Consider the following 20,185-nt stretch of genomic DNA (forward strand, 5'->3'; position numbering starts at 1 on the left):
CCTTCCTCAGGGAAACTGGCCTGTGGTGGGGCGTCCAATGGAGACACGGGCCGTGACAAGGCTGCCTCAGTTGACGGAGCGAGAATGTGGTTGGGCTCAAAGCTTTGTGGCTGTCGGGAGAACCCTGACCACACGCACGCGTGCATGCACACATCTAGAAAAGGGCAGGCAGGACACGCTGGTTCCACCTCAGGGTCTGAGAACACAGTGAGACATGAACAAATGCTTGCCCCCCCACAGTATACGAATGCACCACCATGAGACCCCCAACATACACAGCCTCACATGCATAGACCCCCGAAACCCGCCCCCAGGCCAGGTCCTTGCCCTGAGCCTTCCTGGGGTCTTGAGTCATCTTTCAGGAGAAGGGTCAGGGCCTCCATGGGCTGCCAGCCTCCACGAGATGTGTCATTTGGCAGTAGGGAAAGGAGGGACACGACTCCTCTAGAGGAAGTTTCCAGAAATTGGGAAGCAAGGGCCAGGTGACAGTCTGTCCAGGGGACAGAAAGGCCACTGGAGAAACCTCCTTGCCCGGCCCAGCCCAGGAGCCAGTCCCTTGGAGGGAGTGCTCGGATGAAACCCAAGCCCCGCGTGAGCAGGAGCTGAAGGCCAGGCCCGGAGGAGAGTGTCGGGGGCTTTGCAGAGGTAGCCACAGTTCCCATAGCGATGAAGGCATTTGTTCCCGAGTGGTCCCAGAGAGGACATGCTGTGGGGCAGCTAGAGCATGATCTGGGGGCCAACAGCCCCAGCTCTGTCGCTTACCAGCTATGTGACCTGGGCAAGTCCCCACCCTTCCCTGAGCACCAGTGTCCGTGTCTGCCCCTTGTCCACTGCCCAGTGAGGCTTAGCACTAACGACAGAGTCTCTGAGGGTCTTCACATGAATCAGGCTCTGCTGTAGGAGCTTTCCTCTGTAAACACATTGTCCTCGCAGTGACCCTAAGAGGAACATCTCATTGTTAGCCCCATTTTCCAGATGAGGAAACTGAGTAACTGCATGGTTAAAGGAAGCCAGGCCAGGATTTGAACCGAGGCACCTGGGCTCCCCGGCAGGCCTCGCTGAGCCCTTAGGCACGTCCTGATTTGGTCCCTGGGCACCTGGTGGACACGCACGTGTGGGGAACCCAGGCTGGGAGCCGCACTCTGTACCCACGATGCCTCAGAAAGGCAGGGCTTTTGCTCCCAGCCGAAGAAAGGCCCTCTTCTAGGTGGCCCTCAGTGTGGCCTGTGCCCGGGTCTCACATTCCATGCGTTTTTGGCCCCTGACATGGGCTTGGCAGCCTGGGCCTCATTGTCTGCGACTTGGCAGGAGCCGCCAGGCACAGGCCGCCAGCTCCCTGTGCTACCCGGGTTTGCACACGTGTGCTGAAGGCTTTCCCTGCGCTCTATGTCTGTCAGTCTGGACCTCTGCCTTGGTCTTTCTGCATCTACACCCCCTAAGAAGCGGTTTGGGGCGGGAATCTCCAGTAAACAGGTTGGGCTTCCACTGAGGTTTAGACAGACAGAATGCAAAGTCTCTGAAAATGCAGCACCCCCGGAGAGCGAGAGGCAGGGGCTATCTTGGACTCAGGAGGGGCTTTGGTGTCAGTGAGAGCTAGTCTCCCCTGTACAGCTTACTAGCCCCATGACCTTGAGCTTCCCCTCTCTCAGCCTGTTTCCTTATCTATAAAATGGGTCTATCAAGAGCCCCAGGATGCATGGGAAAGATCTGGCCCACTGGTAATGTTCAGAGAACCTTCACTGCCTTCCTCCCAACCATCCCCCCTTCCCTTTCTGCCTCCCTCCCTCCCTCCCTCCCACCATGCTCCTTCCCTCCACCCTCTCCCTCCTCCTGCCTCCTTCTCTCCACCCTTCCTCTCCCCTCCCCATTCCCCTCCTTCCTCCTTCCCCTTTGCAGTGTCGCTCTCTGACACTCAGGAGGCTGTGACTTGCAGAATCCTCCTTGGCTGCTTCTTTCCTGGAACAAAGACCCCTCTTCCTCATCGGGAAGGACATGGTGTAGCCCTTCCATTAGGTTCTGGCTGGAACAGCCCTTAGGAACAGTAATTTACCAAATCTCCAGGGCGTTGGCGGAAAAGGTACCATGGACAGCAGGGCTGTATCACCAGGGCGCTGTCCCAAAGGCCACGGACTCTGCGGGCTCCTGTCCGTGGGGCCCCTGTAGTGGAAAGTGGCCACTCGTGGCCCTCCAGCCTTGGGATCACCTCAGCTCACTCAGCGCAGGCCCTGTTTTTGAGGGGAGGGGCTTGTTCGTGTAGGGAGGAAGGGAGGAAGTTCTCCACCTTGTATGTAAGGAAAGGAAGATGATGAATCGCCACTGAGAGCCTGTGAGGAGAGCAGTGTGGTGGGTTCGGGCAAAGATGCCACCAGGGATTTGAGTCCTGCTTCCACTGCCACGGATCTGGGCAATCGCTTACCCTCCTTGCGCCTCAGTTTTCTCTTCTGTAAAATGGGACGATAATAGACCCTATCCCATGAAAGATAGGGTCTATTAAGTGGGATGGGCTAAGAGGTGAAGTGTACAGAGCAAGGCCTAGCGTAAACAGGGCCCTCAACTGTTGACTTATTATTGCTGCTACTGCTGATGAGGCCAGGGACCCCACGCAGTGCTCCTGGAGCCGTGTGTGAGGTCTGGGGTGGGCTCCTCAGTGTGCAGTCTGCTGCCTCCGGGCGCAGATGTTGGGAGGGTGCCACTAATACCACACAGGGCAAGTGGGGACGACCTTGGCAGACACCTGCTAAGCCTCTGCCCAGTGTGACTTGCCCAGGCTCCCAGCCGGTGAGGGACAGGGCCAAGATGCAAACCCAGGCCCACCAGCCCCAAAAGGTGGGGTTGGATGAGGGAGGGAGATCTAGAGACACACATGGCGTGGTCAGCAGTCTGCATGAAGTCTGTGGGCAGGTGGGCAGGTGTGCGGGTGCCTGTGTGGGCCTGGCCTCTAGGCTGCTCTGGCACTTGCAGAGATAAAGACGGAACCTTCTTGCTGAAGACAGTTCTTCTCCAGCCTCTCCCTGGAGGTCTCCCTAAGGGCTGAGGACGGTGAACATGTCCCCCCGAGGGGTCTGGGGGTGCAGCCCGCAGCAGCTACAGAGCCTGCAGGAGTCTCTGGCTTTATCTTCCAATGCATGTGCACTTTACATTCTGTTCGCTCGAATCCGGTTTATCAGAGCACACATCTCCCCCCTGAGTAACAGCGCTGCCTCGGGAAGCCGCTCCTCCTGTTTGTGTGTTTATCCTGGGGCTTTTCCTGCCGGTCCTCACTGTGTCACCCTGGGGGGGTGTGCTCTGGTGTGGGAGCTCAGGCACAGATGGTGGCGAGATGCTGCGGGGGCTGTGGTCCCATCTGCGTTTCAGGAAGCCTCGGTGGCCCACGGGGAGGAGGGCTTGGCGAGCAGGGCACGGGCACTGAAGACCCAGGAGCCCAGGTGGGAGGTGAGTCCCACACTGTGACAGAGTCAGGGGGGTGGAGGGGGGAGAGGCCTCAGAAGTACAGACACACACACACACACACACACACACATATATATACACACATACCCTAGCGCCCTCCTCCTGCCGCCAATTCAAGACGAGAGAAAAAAGCAAGAAATCTATACGTAAAGTGCCATGTTTGTGGGTTGAACCTGGCTCAGTGTTGGCAGCTTTACAGGCAGGGGACAGCACGGGCCGTGCTTGGCAGGACCCGGCCCTCGCCCCGCACACACTCCCCGCTGCCGAGGCCTCCCCTGCTGGCCAAAGTCCGGTGGCCTCACTTTCTGCGGTCTGCTGTGTGCTGGAGAGCCGCTTTACCCCTCAGCAGATGAAGGGCGTGTGAGGGAGGAGCTGGGCCTGTCCTGAGGGCACAGAGGAAGAAGGGGCGCTGGACCCCTGCAGGCCAGCGTGCAGGTTCTAGAGAGGCTTGGGGTCCCTTCGAGGGCAGAGCTAGGGAGGCAGAACTGGAGAGTCAAGCTCTGTGGGTCATTGAGGGCTTGGTGGACATCCTTTGATAGATCAAAAGGCATTCCAGATGTCCCTGAGCCTGGGAGGGCTGGATGCCACCCCCTGTAGCTGGGAAAACCTACAGTGGGGAGAAAGGAAGGGATTCCTCCCTCTCCCACCCCCCGGACACCGCTATGTTAGCGGGGAAGTGTGTTGACTTGGGAGGTGTGTGCAGTGGGCCTCACTGGGCCAGGGGCGGGCTCTCAGTCTGGGGTGTGGCTGGTGGGTGTAGACGACCAGGTTAAAGACAGAGAGGCAGGGTTGGTCTAGCGAGAAAGTGGTATCTTAGGTCGGTTCTCCAGAAGCAGACCCTGAGAGTGAGAAAACCATAAAGGAGTGGGGGAGGCAGACAAGCCAGGGTGTGATCTCACCCAACCCACTGGCTCCACCCAGGGCTCTGGAGCGTGAGTCACACCTGAGTCCGAGTGTCCTGGCCCAGGTAAGGGCACTTCCGTACTGGACCCCTTGGTCATTGACTAATGGTTGTCAGGGGACCACCAATTCCTAGGGACTCTGGCTCTCCAGAGGGTGTAGACACAGCTGCTCCAGTAGCCTGGGCCAGTCCTAAGGGGCTCTGTTTGGGGTATGTCGAGTCCGTGGGACAGCCAGGGCAGGGTCTGGCAGAAGTAGCAGCAGCCCGATTCAGGGGCCCTCACCTCATGCCTGCACTATGACAGGGACCCCCTGGGTATCAGTCCCTTTCATTCCCAGCAGCCCTGTGGGACCCCAGCCTGGCCCTGGCCCCAGCAGGTGCTGAAGAAATGCTTGTGGCTGCAGGAAAGGCTTTCCTCCCAAGGAGGAGGGCTTCTCCTCTTGCGTCGGGGTGGGTCACGGTGGCCAGGCGCCAGTTCTCCCCTCCGGCTGCTAGGGAGGCTGGCAGAGGCTGCCTGTGACACCAGGGGAAGTGGTATTGGAAGTAATTCTCAGATGACATTTAGCTCAGGCCCGGGCACATAGTGGGTGCTTAATCAGGGACCGCTGCTGTGGTTACCGTGGCAACTGGTGGCTAGCATCCTTGACTCTCCTAGGGGCCTCTGACATGGCAGCCCAAACCCCGGGGGGTACAGGGAACTGCTCCCTTGTGCAGAGGGCTCCGTGCCTGCTCGGAGATTTATGCAGCACTGTGAGGGGGACCCATGGCCTTGGCCTTCCCGTGTTTGGTGCACCAGGGCCTGGCGAGGATGGAGATGTTGGGTCCTTCCCGCAGCTGCTGCATGCAGTCTGACTCAAGGTCTCTCTCCTGACCACCCAGGTGGTCAACCTGGGCTTTTGTGGGGGTGATCATGGGGGACAGGGCTTTGTAACTGTCCCCAGGAGGCATGGAGGACAATAATGTGGAAAGAATAAGACTTTGGCGCCTAGCTCTTGTGGAGTCGAATCCGGCACCTCCTGTGCTGGCTGGGGGCCACCTTTAGACTTTTCCCTGCACAGAGCCTGTTTCCCCCTCTATCTACTGGGGGTAATCCCAGCAACCTTGTCGGACAGGGTAATGGAGGGGAAGTGTGCCGTGTGGGGTATCAAGTCCTAGCCCTGCGGCCTCTGAGCTGGGTGGCCGCTCCGCACCCCTGCTCTAAGATGGTGTAAATGGAAGTCCCCCAGCCCGGTGCCGTCAAGGGGAGAAGGTGAACAGGCATGTGTGTAAGAAAGCCTGCGTTTTCTTTTGCAGCCCGTGCCCCGTGAGGCTGGCATGCAGGATGGCCGGACAGCCCAGCCACATGCCCCATGGAGGGAGCCCGAACAGCCTCTGCCACACCCCAGGGCCTGCACACCCCCCTGACCCACAGGTGAGCCCTTTGCCTTTTTCTGCAGAGCACTGGGGATCCAGCCAGGAGCCCGGCTCCCTGAGGCTGCCTCATCCCAGCCACTGGAGTCACTTCTCGAATGCTTCCGGGGATGGGAGTGGGGCTCACTGCCAACCTGGTCAGGCCTGACTTCACTCAGCAGCACCCAGAGAAGCCTTCTGTGCTGGACTCCAGGGTTTCTGTGTGAATGGAACAGCTTTATCTCAGCGGGATCAGGGCTGGTTAGAAAGGCCACGTGAGAGGAGAGAGGGAGGAGCCCTGGGGGAACGGGCAACCTGCGTGTGGGGTCAGAAAGTACTTCCTTACACTCAGCTAAAGTTGGCCTCCCTTTTTGGTTTTAGCTGTGTCCTGGCCCTTTCGGCCTCTTTATCCAGAACCAGCAGCCCCTCAGAACACTGGTTTCCTCACACCTGCCTCCCTCTATGCAGATCCTCTGAGAGCCAGGCAGCCTCCCGCAGCTTTTCTGAAGGTGGCTTCTGGGGTTCCCAGCTCCCCGCATACTCTGTGCCTTTTGAATGTGCTGTTCCCTGGGCCTGGAGTGCCCTCTCTCACTCCTCCTCCAGGCCTCCAGGCCAAATGCTGCCACTTCTAGGGAGCCTTCCTGTCCCACCCCACTCCCTCCCCTGTGCGGCCCAGGCACTGGGCTCTGGCCATGGCATCCGTCTGGGGAACCTGGTTCCCAAGTCTACCTCCCTAACCAGAAGATCAGCGAATGGGGCTTTACCGGTCCCATTGTCCTAGGCCAGGCCCAGAGGAGCCCCTCAACGCTGGCTGAGTTAGTGAACTGCACCCCGACATGGCTGTGTGTGAGATAGACCCAGGTCTGCTCTCAGAAAGCATACAGCCTCATGGGAGAGAAAGATAAGAAACAGGGCAGAAGGAACTCGGGGGCCGATAGAGGTCCAGAAGGCACATGATTCAACCTAGATGGCCAGAGAGGTCTCCTCGAGGAATTGGCACGCAGAGGCCTGGAGGGCGCAGGCTGGGGCAGGTCAGCCAGGGCCAGGTCCTGCAAGGCGTTGTGGACAGCTTGATATGATGAAAAATCATGTCCAGGGTTGGCTTTTTCCCCAAAGCTACAAGACCCGAGTCAGGGGGAGATAGCTAACTTCTCGAGCCCAGAAGGCTTGTTGCAGCCTCTAAGTACCTGCTTCCTATTGGAGGACATCAGGTGGGCAGTGTTTGACCCGTTTGGCCAGGGCTGCCGTGTGCAGTTGTGCAGGTGTCCACTGCACAGAGGTGCCTGGCCAAGAAGGCAGATGAGGCTGAGATCCTTCTCCTACACCTGACTTTTCATCAAGCCACGCTCCCTGTGTGGGCCTCCATCAGCCCAAGGGAAGGAGCAATTTTATAGATTCACACAGACGTGAGACATGTGAACTAGTAGACACAGTGTTTACGAGTGTGTGTGTGTGCGTGCACGCACGCACGCACACACGCACACATGCACAGAGTGCCCTAGGGCATCTGTGGTATTTGCGCTCTCCAGTCCCGTTACTGGATGGGACATGGGCCCATTTCCCAGGTGGAGTTTGGGGAGGCAGATCCCAGAAAGCCCACAGGCCCGCGGACACTCCTGGTGCCGAGTCCACCAGGACAGCTCCCTGATGGCTGGGGGCAGTGGGGCCTCCTCGGATAATGTAGCAATTTGTCATATTAAGTCATTCACTAACCATTGAGTCCCCCTTGATTAATCTCCCAGAATTAGCCAGTTGCATTTTGAGCAATTAGGGTTAATTACAGCCTCATTTGGCAGAGGAGAGAGCCCTGTAATTATTTCACGAACAGGCGAGGCGGCGGCGTCCGGGCGTCTGGTCGCACATGTTGGAGTGGGTAATGACATGGTTAAGTGGAATTAGACACAATTACTGGTTGTTGGGCAGCGGCCGTCGGCAAACGGGCCGTCCATCCGGCCAGCATCTGGCTGGGGTTGCCGAACCCGGGCGCACAGCCGCGTAGACACCAGCACCACCGCAGGTCGGGGCGGGAATGAGGCCAGGCAGGCGCTTCCTCTCTCCTCCACTCATGACGCGCTGGTATTTAAACACCGTCTGGGGAGACATCTCGGCCCGAAATCTTGCCTGTTTCGGGACATAGAAACACCTCACATTGACAGCGGAGGCATTTTCCTTGATGGCAGGAGGCCCTGCTGTTTCCCTGAAATCATCCTTAAAGAAGGAGCCAGGGCCCGCGATGGCGAGAATAGTGTGTTCAGACCAGGCGGGGCTCGGATCCCAACTCCATCCCTCACCAGCCAGGTGACGGTGGGTAAATGAGCTGAGCCGCTGTCTCCTCATCTGTAAAATGGGGCCGCGAAGACTAAGTGAGACGGAATACTTTAAACCCCCAGCGTGGCGTCTGACATCGTGGGTGTTAAGGAAATGTGTGATTTATTCCATTCTTCTCTTTTAACCTTCATTTTCATGTTCATGGCTCAGGAGCCCAGACCTGAAATGCCCACAGTGTAGAGGGAACAACTTAGCAACCACTCAAACTGGTTCTGTTAACTTTCTGTGCCCAAGGCTAGTGGTTTATCATTTCAGGGAGCCTTCTAGCTGTGAGAGCTGTCCACTTATTAAAATACGTTTGCTGAACCCGGTAGAATCCCATGTGAAGGGGCGCCTGGGTGGCTCAGTCATTGAGCGTCTGCCTTCGGCTCAGGGCGTGATCCCGGCGTTATGGGATCGAGCCCCACATCAGGCTCCTCCGCTATGAGCCTGCTTCTTCCTCTCCCACTCCCCCTGCTTGTGCTCCCTCTCTCGCTGGCTGTCTCTCTCTCTCTCAAATAAATAAAATCTTTAAAAAAAAAAAAAAAAAAAAAAGAATCCCATGTGAAATTATCGAGGTTTCCAATGAATGAATGAATGAATGCATGCATGCAATTGAGAGAAGCTCTCATGCCCCATGCTTTGTGATTTTACCAGTTCGCTGGCAGAGCGTTTTCAGCAGGAATGAAACAGAGCTGACCCACTAAGAACCACGTGAATTTCCAAGAAGGAGAAAGGTGCTCTTGTCTGAGAAAGCCCTGGTTAATGTGTCCTCCATCTGGAAAGTCTTTGCAAACCTGCTTGGGATGCGCCAAGTTCAGTTATATTGGGCCCTATTCAGAGAAAGAGGAATGTGCCTCGCTTTTCAGGGGATGGGACGGCTGCTTCCAGATCTGAATCACACAAGCCAAAATCTTTATGAAAATCTTCCCAAAGCAATGTTGGTAGTTAGGTAAGATTTAATGACCAAATATTAACAGCTATTAAAATTGAAGAAGTGTTTGCTGACGTGTTGTAAATTCAGCAAATGCTTGTCTCGTTTCTGCCTTGGGTCTGCTAAGGAGCCCCACACGGAAGTAAGTACAGACCGCGCGCGAGGTGGAAGGCCCCACAGAGGGGTGGGCGGATGCCGAGGGAGTCCCAGAGGGTGGGGCGGGACAGGGAAAGCTCTGGAGAGATGACAGGTGGGCTGGCGATGATTTGGGGGAGGACGGGGAGAGGAGGATGTCCCAGCAAGAGGAAGGAGCCAGGCCTGAAGGCGCAGGACCAGTCAGGTTAGGCAAGTGTTTAAACACCAGCGCTTGGATGGGGGAGTGGCTGGTCTGGAATCGAGTCTATAGCGAGTGTAGGGCGAGCCCACTGTTTTAGGTGGACAAGGGAGCTTGTGTTTTAGAGAGATCACTGGTTGCTGGCGCTCAAGGCACAAGTAGGGTGAAAATAGGAGATGATGATACGTCTTAAACAGCTGGACATGGGGAAAGAAGATTCCAGAGACTTACAGGGAGAAAACCACCTACAGTTGGTAACTGACAGGATGAGGGAGAGCCGAGTGGACGCTGTACCCAGACTTCTGGCGGGATGGCTGATGCTCTTTACGGCTTTCACCTTTCAAGTCTTGGCCTGCGCGTCATTGGAGCTGGTTCCAGATTCTCTTATGTGTGTTTAATCTCAGCTCTCTCTGAGCCCAGTCAGCGGGAATTGTCCTGAGGGACCCACGGCTACGGAGGTGATTCTAGGCTTTCTTGTCCAGTGACTCCCGTGTTTTGGGTATCTTGCTCACTATTCCCATGCGAGGATGTCCCTGGGAGCTGAGTGTAGACTTCCAGGTGGGGACAGTCACGGTGGTGGTCGTGCCAACAGTGCGATATCTGGCACTTACCTCACCTGTCCTCCTAGCAACTGGGAACTAGGTTTTATTTAGAACTCGATTTTGCAGGGGAGGAAATGGAGATAAATACCGTGGACGTTTGCTCTGGAGGGGCAGAGCCAGGAGTCTGGCTGTTGTGTGGCCCCACGGCACCCCTTCCTGCCACCAGGTCTGCGAACAGGAAGATGAGCTTTGGGTTTGAAATAAGCCAGATTGTGGAGAGCTGCGCGGGGTCGGCCTCGTAAAGAGCCCGACAATATGGACTCCCTGTAAACCCTGCCTTCTTTTGTGTAAACCAGATTTAAAACACGTCGCCGTGTACACATATACCGACTCCATTAGAACCCCCTACACGCGGTGTCAGATGTCTTTAAAGGTGAAATTCGTTTACAGGAAATGTCATTCTGATGAAGTATGCTTTTTAAAATCACAGAAACAGTTGCCTTAAAATTAATGATGCATTGCAAATATCAGGGAGAAAAAGACCCATTCAGTGTAAAGATGATTAAAATTCAGGTCAGAAGTCTGACTTAGTCAGGCTAAATTTTTTAATGAGATTTCAGAAAATTAATTGGGCGAATGCATTTTTATTCTTTTAACATGTAATTTTATGCTCCTGTTTTTTTTTTTTTTAAAGGGATTTGTCGATGGTGAGGCTTATTGTGGTTCAAACATTTTAAACTCAAATTAGCACAGGGTGGGAGGTGTTTGTGGCCTAATTTGATTTGACTTGGAGAAGAGAGCCTGGCTTTCTCCGAGCTTTCTGGGGTGGGGGTGTTCTGGGGTGGTTTACCAGCACCCCCATGTCTAGCCTTGACTTGAGAAGACTGGCAGTATTTCTTGGGGGTGGGGTGGGATTGGGGCTAGAGATGACCTGGGGACCGTGGCCCTCTCCTTGGCTCCTGGTTCTGCTGAGCCTCCTGCTGTCCAGGGAGTTGCTCCCCGAGCCACTCCTCTGTCTGAGGTGGCGTTTCCCCCAGGGCGGTGCGGACCCCCTCCTTCCGGCCCACTGTGGCTGGCAACAGAGTGTGGTCCGCATCCCTGCCACCTCCTCCCAGCCTCTCCACCCATCTGCTCCTCCTCTGGGGGAGACCTGAGGGGCTCCCACCCTGGGAAAGGGGGTGAGGAGTCAGAAATGGCTTCTGGCGGCATTTGCCCTGCGAGTGGCCCACAGCATAGCCCTAGAAAGGGAGGCAAGGCAAGCCTGTTTCCTCGCACGGTCCCTTGGCAAACAGTTCTAGGGGACAGGGGACCCGTGCAGGGGACAGTGACGCCAGAAGACTACAGGGGCACGTCCGCCTCACTGCTTTACTGCAGTCAGGTGACGATGGGTAAATGACCTCTCTGAGCCTCTGCTTCCTCATCTGTAAAATGGGGCCGTCAAGACTAAGTGAGATGGAATACCTTAAACCCCCAGTATGATGTCTGACATCATGGGTGTCATTGATCTTATTCTTAGATTTCAGAATTCATTTTAGTTTTCAAGCCAAAGAGCCAGAGCTGGAAATAGCCCCAGTGCAGACCCTCGGTGGGGTGGGGATGGTGGGGATGGTGGTACAGCCGCTGTGAACTCCCTGCCTCGGCCGGTCCCCACCCCCTGGGAGGCAGGTGCAGCCCTGGTCCACGTTCCACAGACTGAGCCATGCCGATACCCCTATGACAGTAACAGCCATATAGCGTCTCCGAGGTGCCTTCATTTAGAAACTTACGTGCCCCCCAGCAACCCTCGGGAGGAGGCACTGTGATCACCCTCATTGTACACATGAGGAGACTGAGGCCCAGAGTGCTTGTGCACAGCCCCCAGCCAGGACGTGGCACATCTGGGATTTAAACCCAGGCCTCTGCACCCCAGTGTCAGTGTCTCAGCTGAGGGAGCCAGAGCGGCGGTCACCCTTCCGCCAGCCTGTGCCCCCCGGGCTGGTGTGTATTTCCCCAGGAGCCAGCATTGGGTTCCAGACGGAACAGGGACCGGTGAGGACTATGAGATGAGCCGTTTTCAGAAAGGCCATCAGGATTACTACCGTGAGCCAGTGGAGGGGAGCTGCTCGGGGCCAGCCTGAGTTTGCCTGGCAGTCAGAGCTCCCTGGGCCCTTGGCACCACCATCAGCTCCTGGAATCCTCAGAGAAATCTGACATCCCCCTGTCGTGGATAGACTCACTGGGCTGCAGGGGCCAGAGTGGAGCTCGCTGAGGGCTGGCCCAGGAGGGGAGGAAGCCCTTGGATGTGGCAGCGGAGAGAGGCCTGGCCTTCCGGACCAAGAGCTCCGTTCACCTTGTCCTCTTCCACTCACAGCCCCTGAGTTACGTGGGAGTCAGGGCCCTACTGGCTCAGGCACTGTGCCCTGTGTCCTGCACTGCCCCCACCTGAACAGAGGGCACTGGGGGGACAGGACCCCATCCCGACCCCTGGGAGGGTGCTGGTGTCCCCGAGCCTGCCCAGACTGTCCCCCTCCCACGTGGTGCTGCTGCCTGAGGAACCTGCCCCCTGCCCCCGCATGGGAGCTCATTCCTCTAATTAGGTCGAATGGGTTGTGACAGGAAATGCAAATCTGGGTCATCGCATATGCAGATGTGCAACTGGAGTCTCAGGATGCCAGCTGGGATGTCGCCCCCCCCAACCTCTGGGAGTTTCCTCAGGGGCAGCGTGGCCTTTGGGGGCACATCTCTGGGGTGGACAAGAGCGTGCTGGGGACTGCAGCCACTAGTGACAGTGAAAAGCCCAGTGTCTGCACAGCAGGGACCCTAGGAGATCATGTCCTCCAAACGCTTCACTGTCTCGGGGGGGAAACTGAGACCCAGAGAGGGGAGGGGCCCTGCCCATGTCCTTCTCTCAGCGCAGCTGGCTCGAGATCATCAGGGAGTTCGGGTTGCAGCTCCCCACGGACCAGCTGTGTGCCTCAGTTCCCTTCTTTATGACATGGCGTGAAAAAGCCTTGCTTTACCAGTCTGTTAGGGGATTTCAGTCACAAAATCTGCGTAAGCAGCTAGCACGGTAACTGCTGCGTGGCCGGTGCCTAACACACCTACGTGCTGTAGGCTTCACGGGCACGTGCCATCCCGCAGGTGGGAGGAAGTTGCCTTTTTCTGAGGGCGTGGGCTTCCGGCCGCACTCAGAAGTGACCGCGACTGCGTCCCAAAGGCCACAGGGCACCAGGCTGTTCGGAGCACGTTCCTTTGCGTCATTTGACAAACACGCCCCGAGCTCTTGCCCTGGACAGGTCAGAGCCTCTGCTCAGGGCACAGGGACGGGAGAGGCCCATGCCTGGGGACGGGGGCTCAGGCGCCTGGAAGAAAGAAGGCAGCTGAATCAGGAAGCATGGACCTGGCTAGTCACGGGGTCTTGAGGGAAAGCAGAGGAAGAATCTGAGTTGGGAGTCCACCTCACCTGGTAGAGCTCAGCGGGTGGAGACGGCAGAGTGCCCAGTCCCCGGTTCGGATCCCTCCTGTTACTCACTGTGTGGTCTGGAGCCGGTCACTGCCGCCCCTCGGAGCCTTGGTTTCCTGAAATGGGGATAATAGTGATCCCTACTCACAGGGTCATGGGAAGCATTCTGCATGGTGCTCAGCACACAGTAAGAGCTCAATAAATGCTCGCTCTTCTTACATGGGTGCTTAGTATATCGGTAGGTTAATTGCTGTCACTAAGGAACTTGCTTGACAGACGCTGGCACGAGGTGGGTAAGAACGTGGTCTTCCTCCCCCACCAGCCCTCCCTCCTGCTCAGCCCCCAGTAGGGAGTGGCTTCACATCCCTCCGCAGGGGAGGTAATTATGCCTCAAGACTTCAGAGTCAAGGTTGGCCCAAGCTTTACCTTGCTGAGGGAAGGAGGCAGCTGTGGGGCTCAGACTTCATCACTCACAACTGGCGGGGCGGTTCCTTTGGCACCGAGCTGGGTCTGGGCAGGTTCAGAAAGGCCGAGAGTGGGAGTGAGGAGTAGCTGCTCAGGGCCCCTTTCTCCTGCCCCGCCCCCCCGCCTGTCAGTCATAAGGACCACTGAGCACCTACTGTGTGTGTGTTGGGGGGGGAAGCTCAGCGATCTCACGCGATCCTCACAGCGACCCCTGTGAGACAGTCGTGCTTCTCCACCTCTGCTTGCAGACAGGAAACTGGGGCAGAGGGCTTGGGTGACTGCCCCAGACCACCAGCCAGGGACCCAGGAAATACGCATAAGGAGATACATAGAAGAATGCTTATTGCAACACTATGTATAGTGACAACAGATTGGAAACGAGCTTACTGTGGCATATAGTCTACAGTTACTGAAATCCCTGTCAATCGACGATATCCATCAGTTACTGAGAGAAGGAAAAGCAAGTCTTAGAGTAACGTGTTCGCACGATTCTGGGTGTTTAAAAAGTACGCCACCTCCATGTCTGAATATTTGTCCATCCTACAAATGTCCATTGAGTGCCTACCGCATACGAGGCTCCGTGCTTCCGGGCGCACCGGCCAGTGGCCGGGAGACGGACAAGGTACCAAGAGTGCGGTATTTGGAGTGCCGGAAGGGAGCACTGAAGAAGCAAGACGAGCTGAAGTGTGGGAGGGACAGAAACGGTGAGGCTTCCGAGGAACGTTCTAGGCGGAAGGCCCAGTGAGAGCAAAAGAGGATGGTCAATGTGGAAGGAGCAAAGTGAGCAGGGGGAGGTAATAACGCAGCAGGATCGCAGGGGTGCGAGGAGCCTGGGTGGGCGGATCACATGGGGTCTTAAAGGCTTCGTGGGTGGTCGTGGGGTGAGGACTTTTAGTTACCGGGTTTCTCACTTGACTGACCTTTACCGTGAAGGCGTGCAATTCCCTCATCTTCGCCTGTTTCACGGTTTAAACTGAACACATTCGCGTAGTGAAGACAAAGAAGAGAAACACAGAAGTTGATTAAGAACAGACGTCCTGAGTACGATGCCAGTCACATGGGGCTCCCCAGGCTCCCGCCAGGGCTTCTTCGTCTACAGATTGGTATTCAGGTGAAGGGGAGTTCCAGAACGCAGCCCGATGAAATACCTGATCTTCCAGACCCCGTGGGCGCTTCTGGCCCACGTCTGGAAGAGGCGTTTTCCCGTCGGGAAATTCAGACTTGTTCCTGCTTCAGTGGGACCCTCCGTGTTTCTTGTCCCACCCCCACTTCCCCAAATGAACGCTGCAGCTGTCTCTGTACCCCTTCCGCATATGAGACCCTGTCCTCGCACTGGCACCCAGCCCCGAGGGTCCCTGCAGCAGCGATCCCTGCCCCGGAGTGGGGAGTGGGGCTGTAGCCGGAGGAGGGCCCATCTTGCCAGGCTAACGCGGGGCAGACCAGAGCCATGGCACCCTCCCCTCCTCCCCCACGTCCCAGGCCCCTCTCCTTCTCCCCAGAGCACGTTGCACGTGTATTGCGGGAATGATAAGGGGGTACCTCACTGGACAGCTCTGTCTCCGGGGCAGGTCCTGCTGCTCCGTGGTGGGTTTCAGTGCTGGCCCCTGGAGAGTCAGTGTGAAGTGTCTGGATTCCTCATGTCACTGTGAGGGGGGCTCTTTATCCAGCAAGGCCTCAGAATGGTAAGGCTGCAGATGGAAGCTCGGTTTTCTCACGTCTGAGACAAGAGCGGCCACACCAGGAGGGGAAGTTGCCACATCTGACGATGACTTGCAGGGGGAGGGTTGGGGCTTACACAGGGAAGGCCATGGGGCTGGGGAGACCCAGCAGGGCCTCCCCCTCGCTGCGTGACTTCTTCCACCCCTTAATTGCACCTGCTCTGCTTCCTGGCTCTGACCTGGGCTCAAGGGATTCAGGAGTGAACGAGGTGGGCAAGGCTCTGGCCCCGGGGAGCCACCTTTCTGGGAGCAGGAGATAGAAACAGGCAGAGGAATGAACGATCAGGTAACGAGGAATGGTGGAAACCTGCAGCCTCAGTTTCCCCTCTGTAGAGTGGGGTGTTGTGATGTGGACAGCGCCCGGGGGGGCAGTGGAGTCTCTGATAGGTTGGCAGTCACAGTCCCTCCCTCATCTTGGAGGAGCGCCGTTGGGGTTGCCGGGTTCTGGCTGCCCAGGTCCTGGCCCCTCCCTGCAGCCTGGCTGGCCCCTGATGCCCTCTGTCCCTCTCCTCCAGAGGCACCCAAATACCCTGTCTTTTCGCTGCTCGCTGGCCGACTTCCAGATCGAGAAGAAGATAGGCCGAGGACAGTTCAGCGAGGTGTACAAGGCCACCTGCCTGCTTGACAGGAAGACGGTGGCTCTGAAGAAGGTGCAGGTGAGCCAGCTCTCCCATGGGGTCAAAGCTGCATCACAGGAACCGGCTTCTGTGTCTACACATCGTGGCCTTGGGCCAGTTCGGGCCCCTTCCTTCTCCTCCCTGTCCTCTGCAATCAGGACCCAACTCTCTGGGCCATGGGAAGGATTAGGTGGGCTCCTGATGATGAAAGCTCATTGCAAGCCATAAGGGAAAAGGAAAATGAGCATGTGTTGAGCACCGCTGTATACTGGGTCGTGCCTTGAGAATGGTCCTGTGGGCGAGGGCGGTCACTTCATTTTTCAGACCAGGAAAGCTGCAGGGGTGTCTATCTCATCAGGCCCACAGAGCGAGCTGAGGGGGAGCTCAGACTTAGACCCGCACCGACTCACCCTGGGCCCTACCCTTGCTGGTCACCTCTGGGCTTGAGACCCTTTCCTGGCCTCTGTGTTCTTCCTCAGTGGAGGAAGGGGCTCAAGCAGGTGAGTCGCCAGCCGCAGAGTCCAGCCAGGATGCGTTCCAGCGAGAACCACCGGGCCCGTTGGAACAGGGCTTTGCCTCGGGAAGTAGTTTAAATCCTCCCACAGAGCTCCCCGAGACCTCAGTTTGCTCATTTGTCCTCTAAGAATGAGATGAACAGCCTGGGCCAAGGAGGCCCGGGAGAGAGAAGGTGACTCAGACGCAGCCACGGGCGGGGAGCCAGGCCCCGGACCCGTGCGATGGTTTCCTTGCTGGTCTGCAGACCGCACGGGCAGCTCCGAGTCATTGGAGGAGAGCCGGGCCCCTCTGCTGGGAGAGGGCCCATTTGTCTTTAAGGGGGGGCTCACCTGGCTCTCTTTGTCCTGCATTTTGGTGCCATGATGGGTTTGGGGGTTCCGGTCCTTATGGCTCCCAGTGGGGGCTCTGGGAGCTGGGGCTAACCACCCTTTCTCTTCTTCCTCTCGCCCGAGATATTTGAGATGATGGACGCCAAAGCCAGGCAGGACTGCGTCAAGGAGATTGGCCTCTTGAAGGTGAGCGCCCCGGACCGAGCAGGAGCCCCTCGCTTTCTGGAGGCGGCCCGGTCCTCAGACTGGATCCCCTTATGGCCATCACACCCGGAGCCTGTTAGGTTCAGAAATAATGGCCTTTTGAGGGCAGTTTGTTGTCTCCAGGTTGGGTGGGCGTGGACCCCACCTCACCCCTGTCCAGCCCTCATGGCGCCCCCTGACTTTCTGTCCTTGCCCCACATTGATTGTGCTTGTGGATGGCAGTGCCTGGCACCAAAGTCCTTCCCCCAAGGGCACCAAGTCACTGCTCCCCGCTGGGTGACTCAGCAAGGCCAGCCTGGGACGAGGGAGAGAATGCACGGCCAGGTGTGTGGCCCAGGGTTCCTGGTGCCGGAGGGACCCGGTTGTCATCCTGTGGGCTCTTCCCAAGCCTCCCAAAAGAGGAGGCAGGATACACAGCTGGAGGTGGGTTGTATGGAGGACAAACATACCAGGGCACCTAGGGGTGGGGAGCAGTGGTCTTTCCTCCCCCCCCCCCCCCCGCTGGCTTTCTCACTGGTCTCCCCAGAGTCAGAGACAACAGAACTTTCTGGACTAGCCATGGCCCCAGCCTAGGGCTGCTCTCTACTGGAGAGCCCTCCCTGTTCCCCAGGCTTAGGCTTCCGCGTGGGGTCTCAGAGGTGATGGAGGAGGAGGAATGGTATGAGGCCAAGGAGCCTGAGTTCAAATCCTCACATCTTCATTGACAAGCTGTGTGACATTAAGCAAGTGACTGAGCTTCCCGGAGCCTCCGTTTGCCCGTCTGCTCAGTGGTGAGAGTACCTACCTCACGGGAAATTGGCCGTTAGAGAGGATTAAATAGTGTCTGAAGAAGGCCCGAGACAGTAGAGGACCCAGCAGGCACTCACTCGGTGTTCGCCCTTCCCACGAGGTAGAGGGCGGGCTCCACAGGGGGGCTGCTGGCCGCAAGGACACGATGCCCCGATGACCCGCTGCAGGTTTCCAGATTAGCGGTTTGCGCTGGCGGGTCCGCCCTGGGCTGTCAGGCCCGGTCCCCGCCCGCAGTGACTCCCAGGCGGTGGGGAGCAGGCCGGCAGCCCAGCCTGGGTGACTGTGGGAGTGAGGCTGGTTGGCCCGGGCCCAGGGAGAGCAGGAGAAGCCCTGCACAGGCCAGGGGCCCGTCCCAGAGTCCAGAAGGCTGCCAGGAGCCTGCTGCAGGGATGCAGGGATCCTGACGGTGGGGAACTGGGGGACCCGGTGGTGGCTGCCTCAGACGCCACACTCAGGAGGTGAGACTTGAACGTGGGAACAGCAGGGGAGCCCCTGAAGTGGCTGAGAGCAGGGGAATGGGGCCCCATGTGACCTGTGAGCACTTGCCGGGAGGGGACCCTGGCAATGCAGGGTCACAGGAAGGCTTATCGGGAGGTGTCCTCAACTCCAACTATACCAGGTCCAAAAATTCCCTTCAAATAACATTTTTAAAATTTTACATGATGGTCAACTTTGGGCCCCAGCTGTGATCTCAGGACTCTGACTGGTTACACAGCCCTGGACACTGGCTGTCCCAGTCACCCACCCTCTCTCCCCTCTTGTGGCCAAGAGCACACACAGTGAGGAAGGAATTACGTGTGTGCACGTACTGAGCCAGTTTGTTCCGGGTCTCTGGTCTCTGGTGAAGGGCACCAGGCTTGGTGTGACCTGGGCCTGCTGGGCTGGGGGGGCTCTGTCCCTCCTCGGGCTGCCATGTAGCCACGTGTCGTTGACCATGGCTTGAGAGGTGGGCGCACTCCTCACTCACTAGCTGTGTGGCTGTGGGCAGGCTGTTCACCACGCAGGGCCTCAGTTTCCTCGTCCATAAAAGGGGGTGATGATATCCGTACTGTCCTCATCTGTCGGGGCAATTGGTGGGAAGTCGGGTTGGAAGGGCTCGGTGTCGCATCTGGCGTGTGATCAGGGCTCGGTCACAGGCAGCCCTTGTCATCACGGTTATAACGTCTGCCGCCCGACACCAGCCCTTTCCCAGCTCCCCAGCCTGCCTGCGGGAAGTCAACAGGATGTTCCCCGGGCACGAGTTGTTTCCTGCAAAACAAAGGGAAACACAGTTCTTGGAGAGGCCACAAGACGACATCGTTCACATCATTCACGCCAGGACCCGAACCCCAAAACCTCCCAGTGTAGAGGCCACCAGACGTGGGGCAGGGCGGTGGGCCCTGTCGGAAGACAGGCAGAGATCTTGTATTCACACAGCACCGTTGTGAGCCCCCGAGGGCTGGACGCAAGGATGCAGCCAGTAGGGAAGACACATCCTAGACAGACCCTGGTAGCAGGTCCCAGAGGGGCCACAAGTGGCACAGAGATTCGAAGAGGGAACCTGAGCCCGTTACCATCACCTCCACCTTCCTTTCCTCTGGCCACTCTCCAGCCCTCGGCAGCCGCCACCACTGCCAGGCCTGGCCCGGGGCTTCAGGGACAGCCCCAGCCTGTGGAGCTGGGGGTGTGGGAGAGAGGGATGGGTGTGGACCGTGGGGACGCAGGAGAGAGAGAGGGTGGCCGATGCTGCCAGGAGGAGCTGCACTGGAGATGAATCCAGAGGTTGACTCACCTGAACCCCAGATACACGAAGCCAAAGCCACCACCCCTCCCCCCTCACAAGCCACAGAAGCCAGCCACTCGCATCTTTGGAGCACTTCTTACTTTGGCCCAAGCGCGTCCACTTTAAGACACACCTGAGCGGCGCCTGGGTGGCTCAGTTGGTTAAGCGTCCAACTCTTGATTTCAGCTCAGGTCGGGATCTCAGGGTCCTGAGATCAAGCCCTGCGTCAGGCTCTGTGCTTAGCGTGGAGTCTGCTTGAGATTCTCTCTCTCCCCTGCCCCTCCTGCTTGTGCATGCGCTCTCAACTCTCTCTTGCTCAAACAAGTAAATCTTAAAAAAAAAAAAAAAAAAAAAAGACACACTTGGGTTCACCAACAGGCTACAGGCTGAGAAGGGGACTCTGGGTGGACAGCAGTCCATGGTTACTGGACCAGGCTCTGGGCCCAGCTTGGTCCCAGAGTCAACCCCTTCCCTCTCCAGGCCTCA

At 57.5% G+C, this 20,185-nt stretch overlaps 1 protein-coding gene across 4 annotated transcripts in view; it reads left to right on the forward strand.

The window, feature by feature from the left end:
* The window catches only part of NEK6 (NIMA related kinase 6), an 82,992-nt gene that overhangs the window by 33,094 nt on the left and 29,713 nt on the right, over positions 1–20,185 (forward strand). For all 4 annotated transcript variants that reach the window (XM_044389588.3, XM_057313750.1, XM_057313749.1 and 1 more), the window contains exons 2-4: positions 5,645–5,762; positions 15,998–16,138; positions 17,068–17,130. In XM_044389588.3, coding sequence (XP_044245523.1) covers positions 5,673–5,762; positions 15,998–16,138; positions 17,068–17,130 — 294 coding nt within the window. In that variant the 5' untranslated portion in view covers positions 5,645–5,672. The remainder of the gene's footprint in view (positions 1–5,644; positions 5,763–15,997; positions 16,139–17,067; positions 17,131–20,185) is intronic.

This window comes from Ursus arctos, unplaced genomic scaffold, assembly GCF_023065955.2.
Source record: "Ursus arctos isolate Adak ecotype North America unplaced genomic scaffold, UrsArc2.0 scaffold_18, whole genome shotgun sequence".
Taxonomy (NCBI): Eukaryota; Metazoa; Chordata; class Mammalia; order Carnivora; family Ursidae; genus Ursus; species Ursus arctos.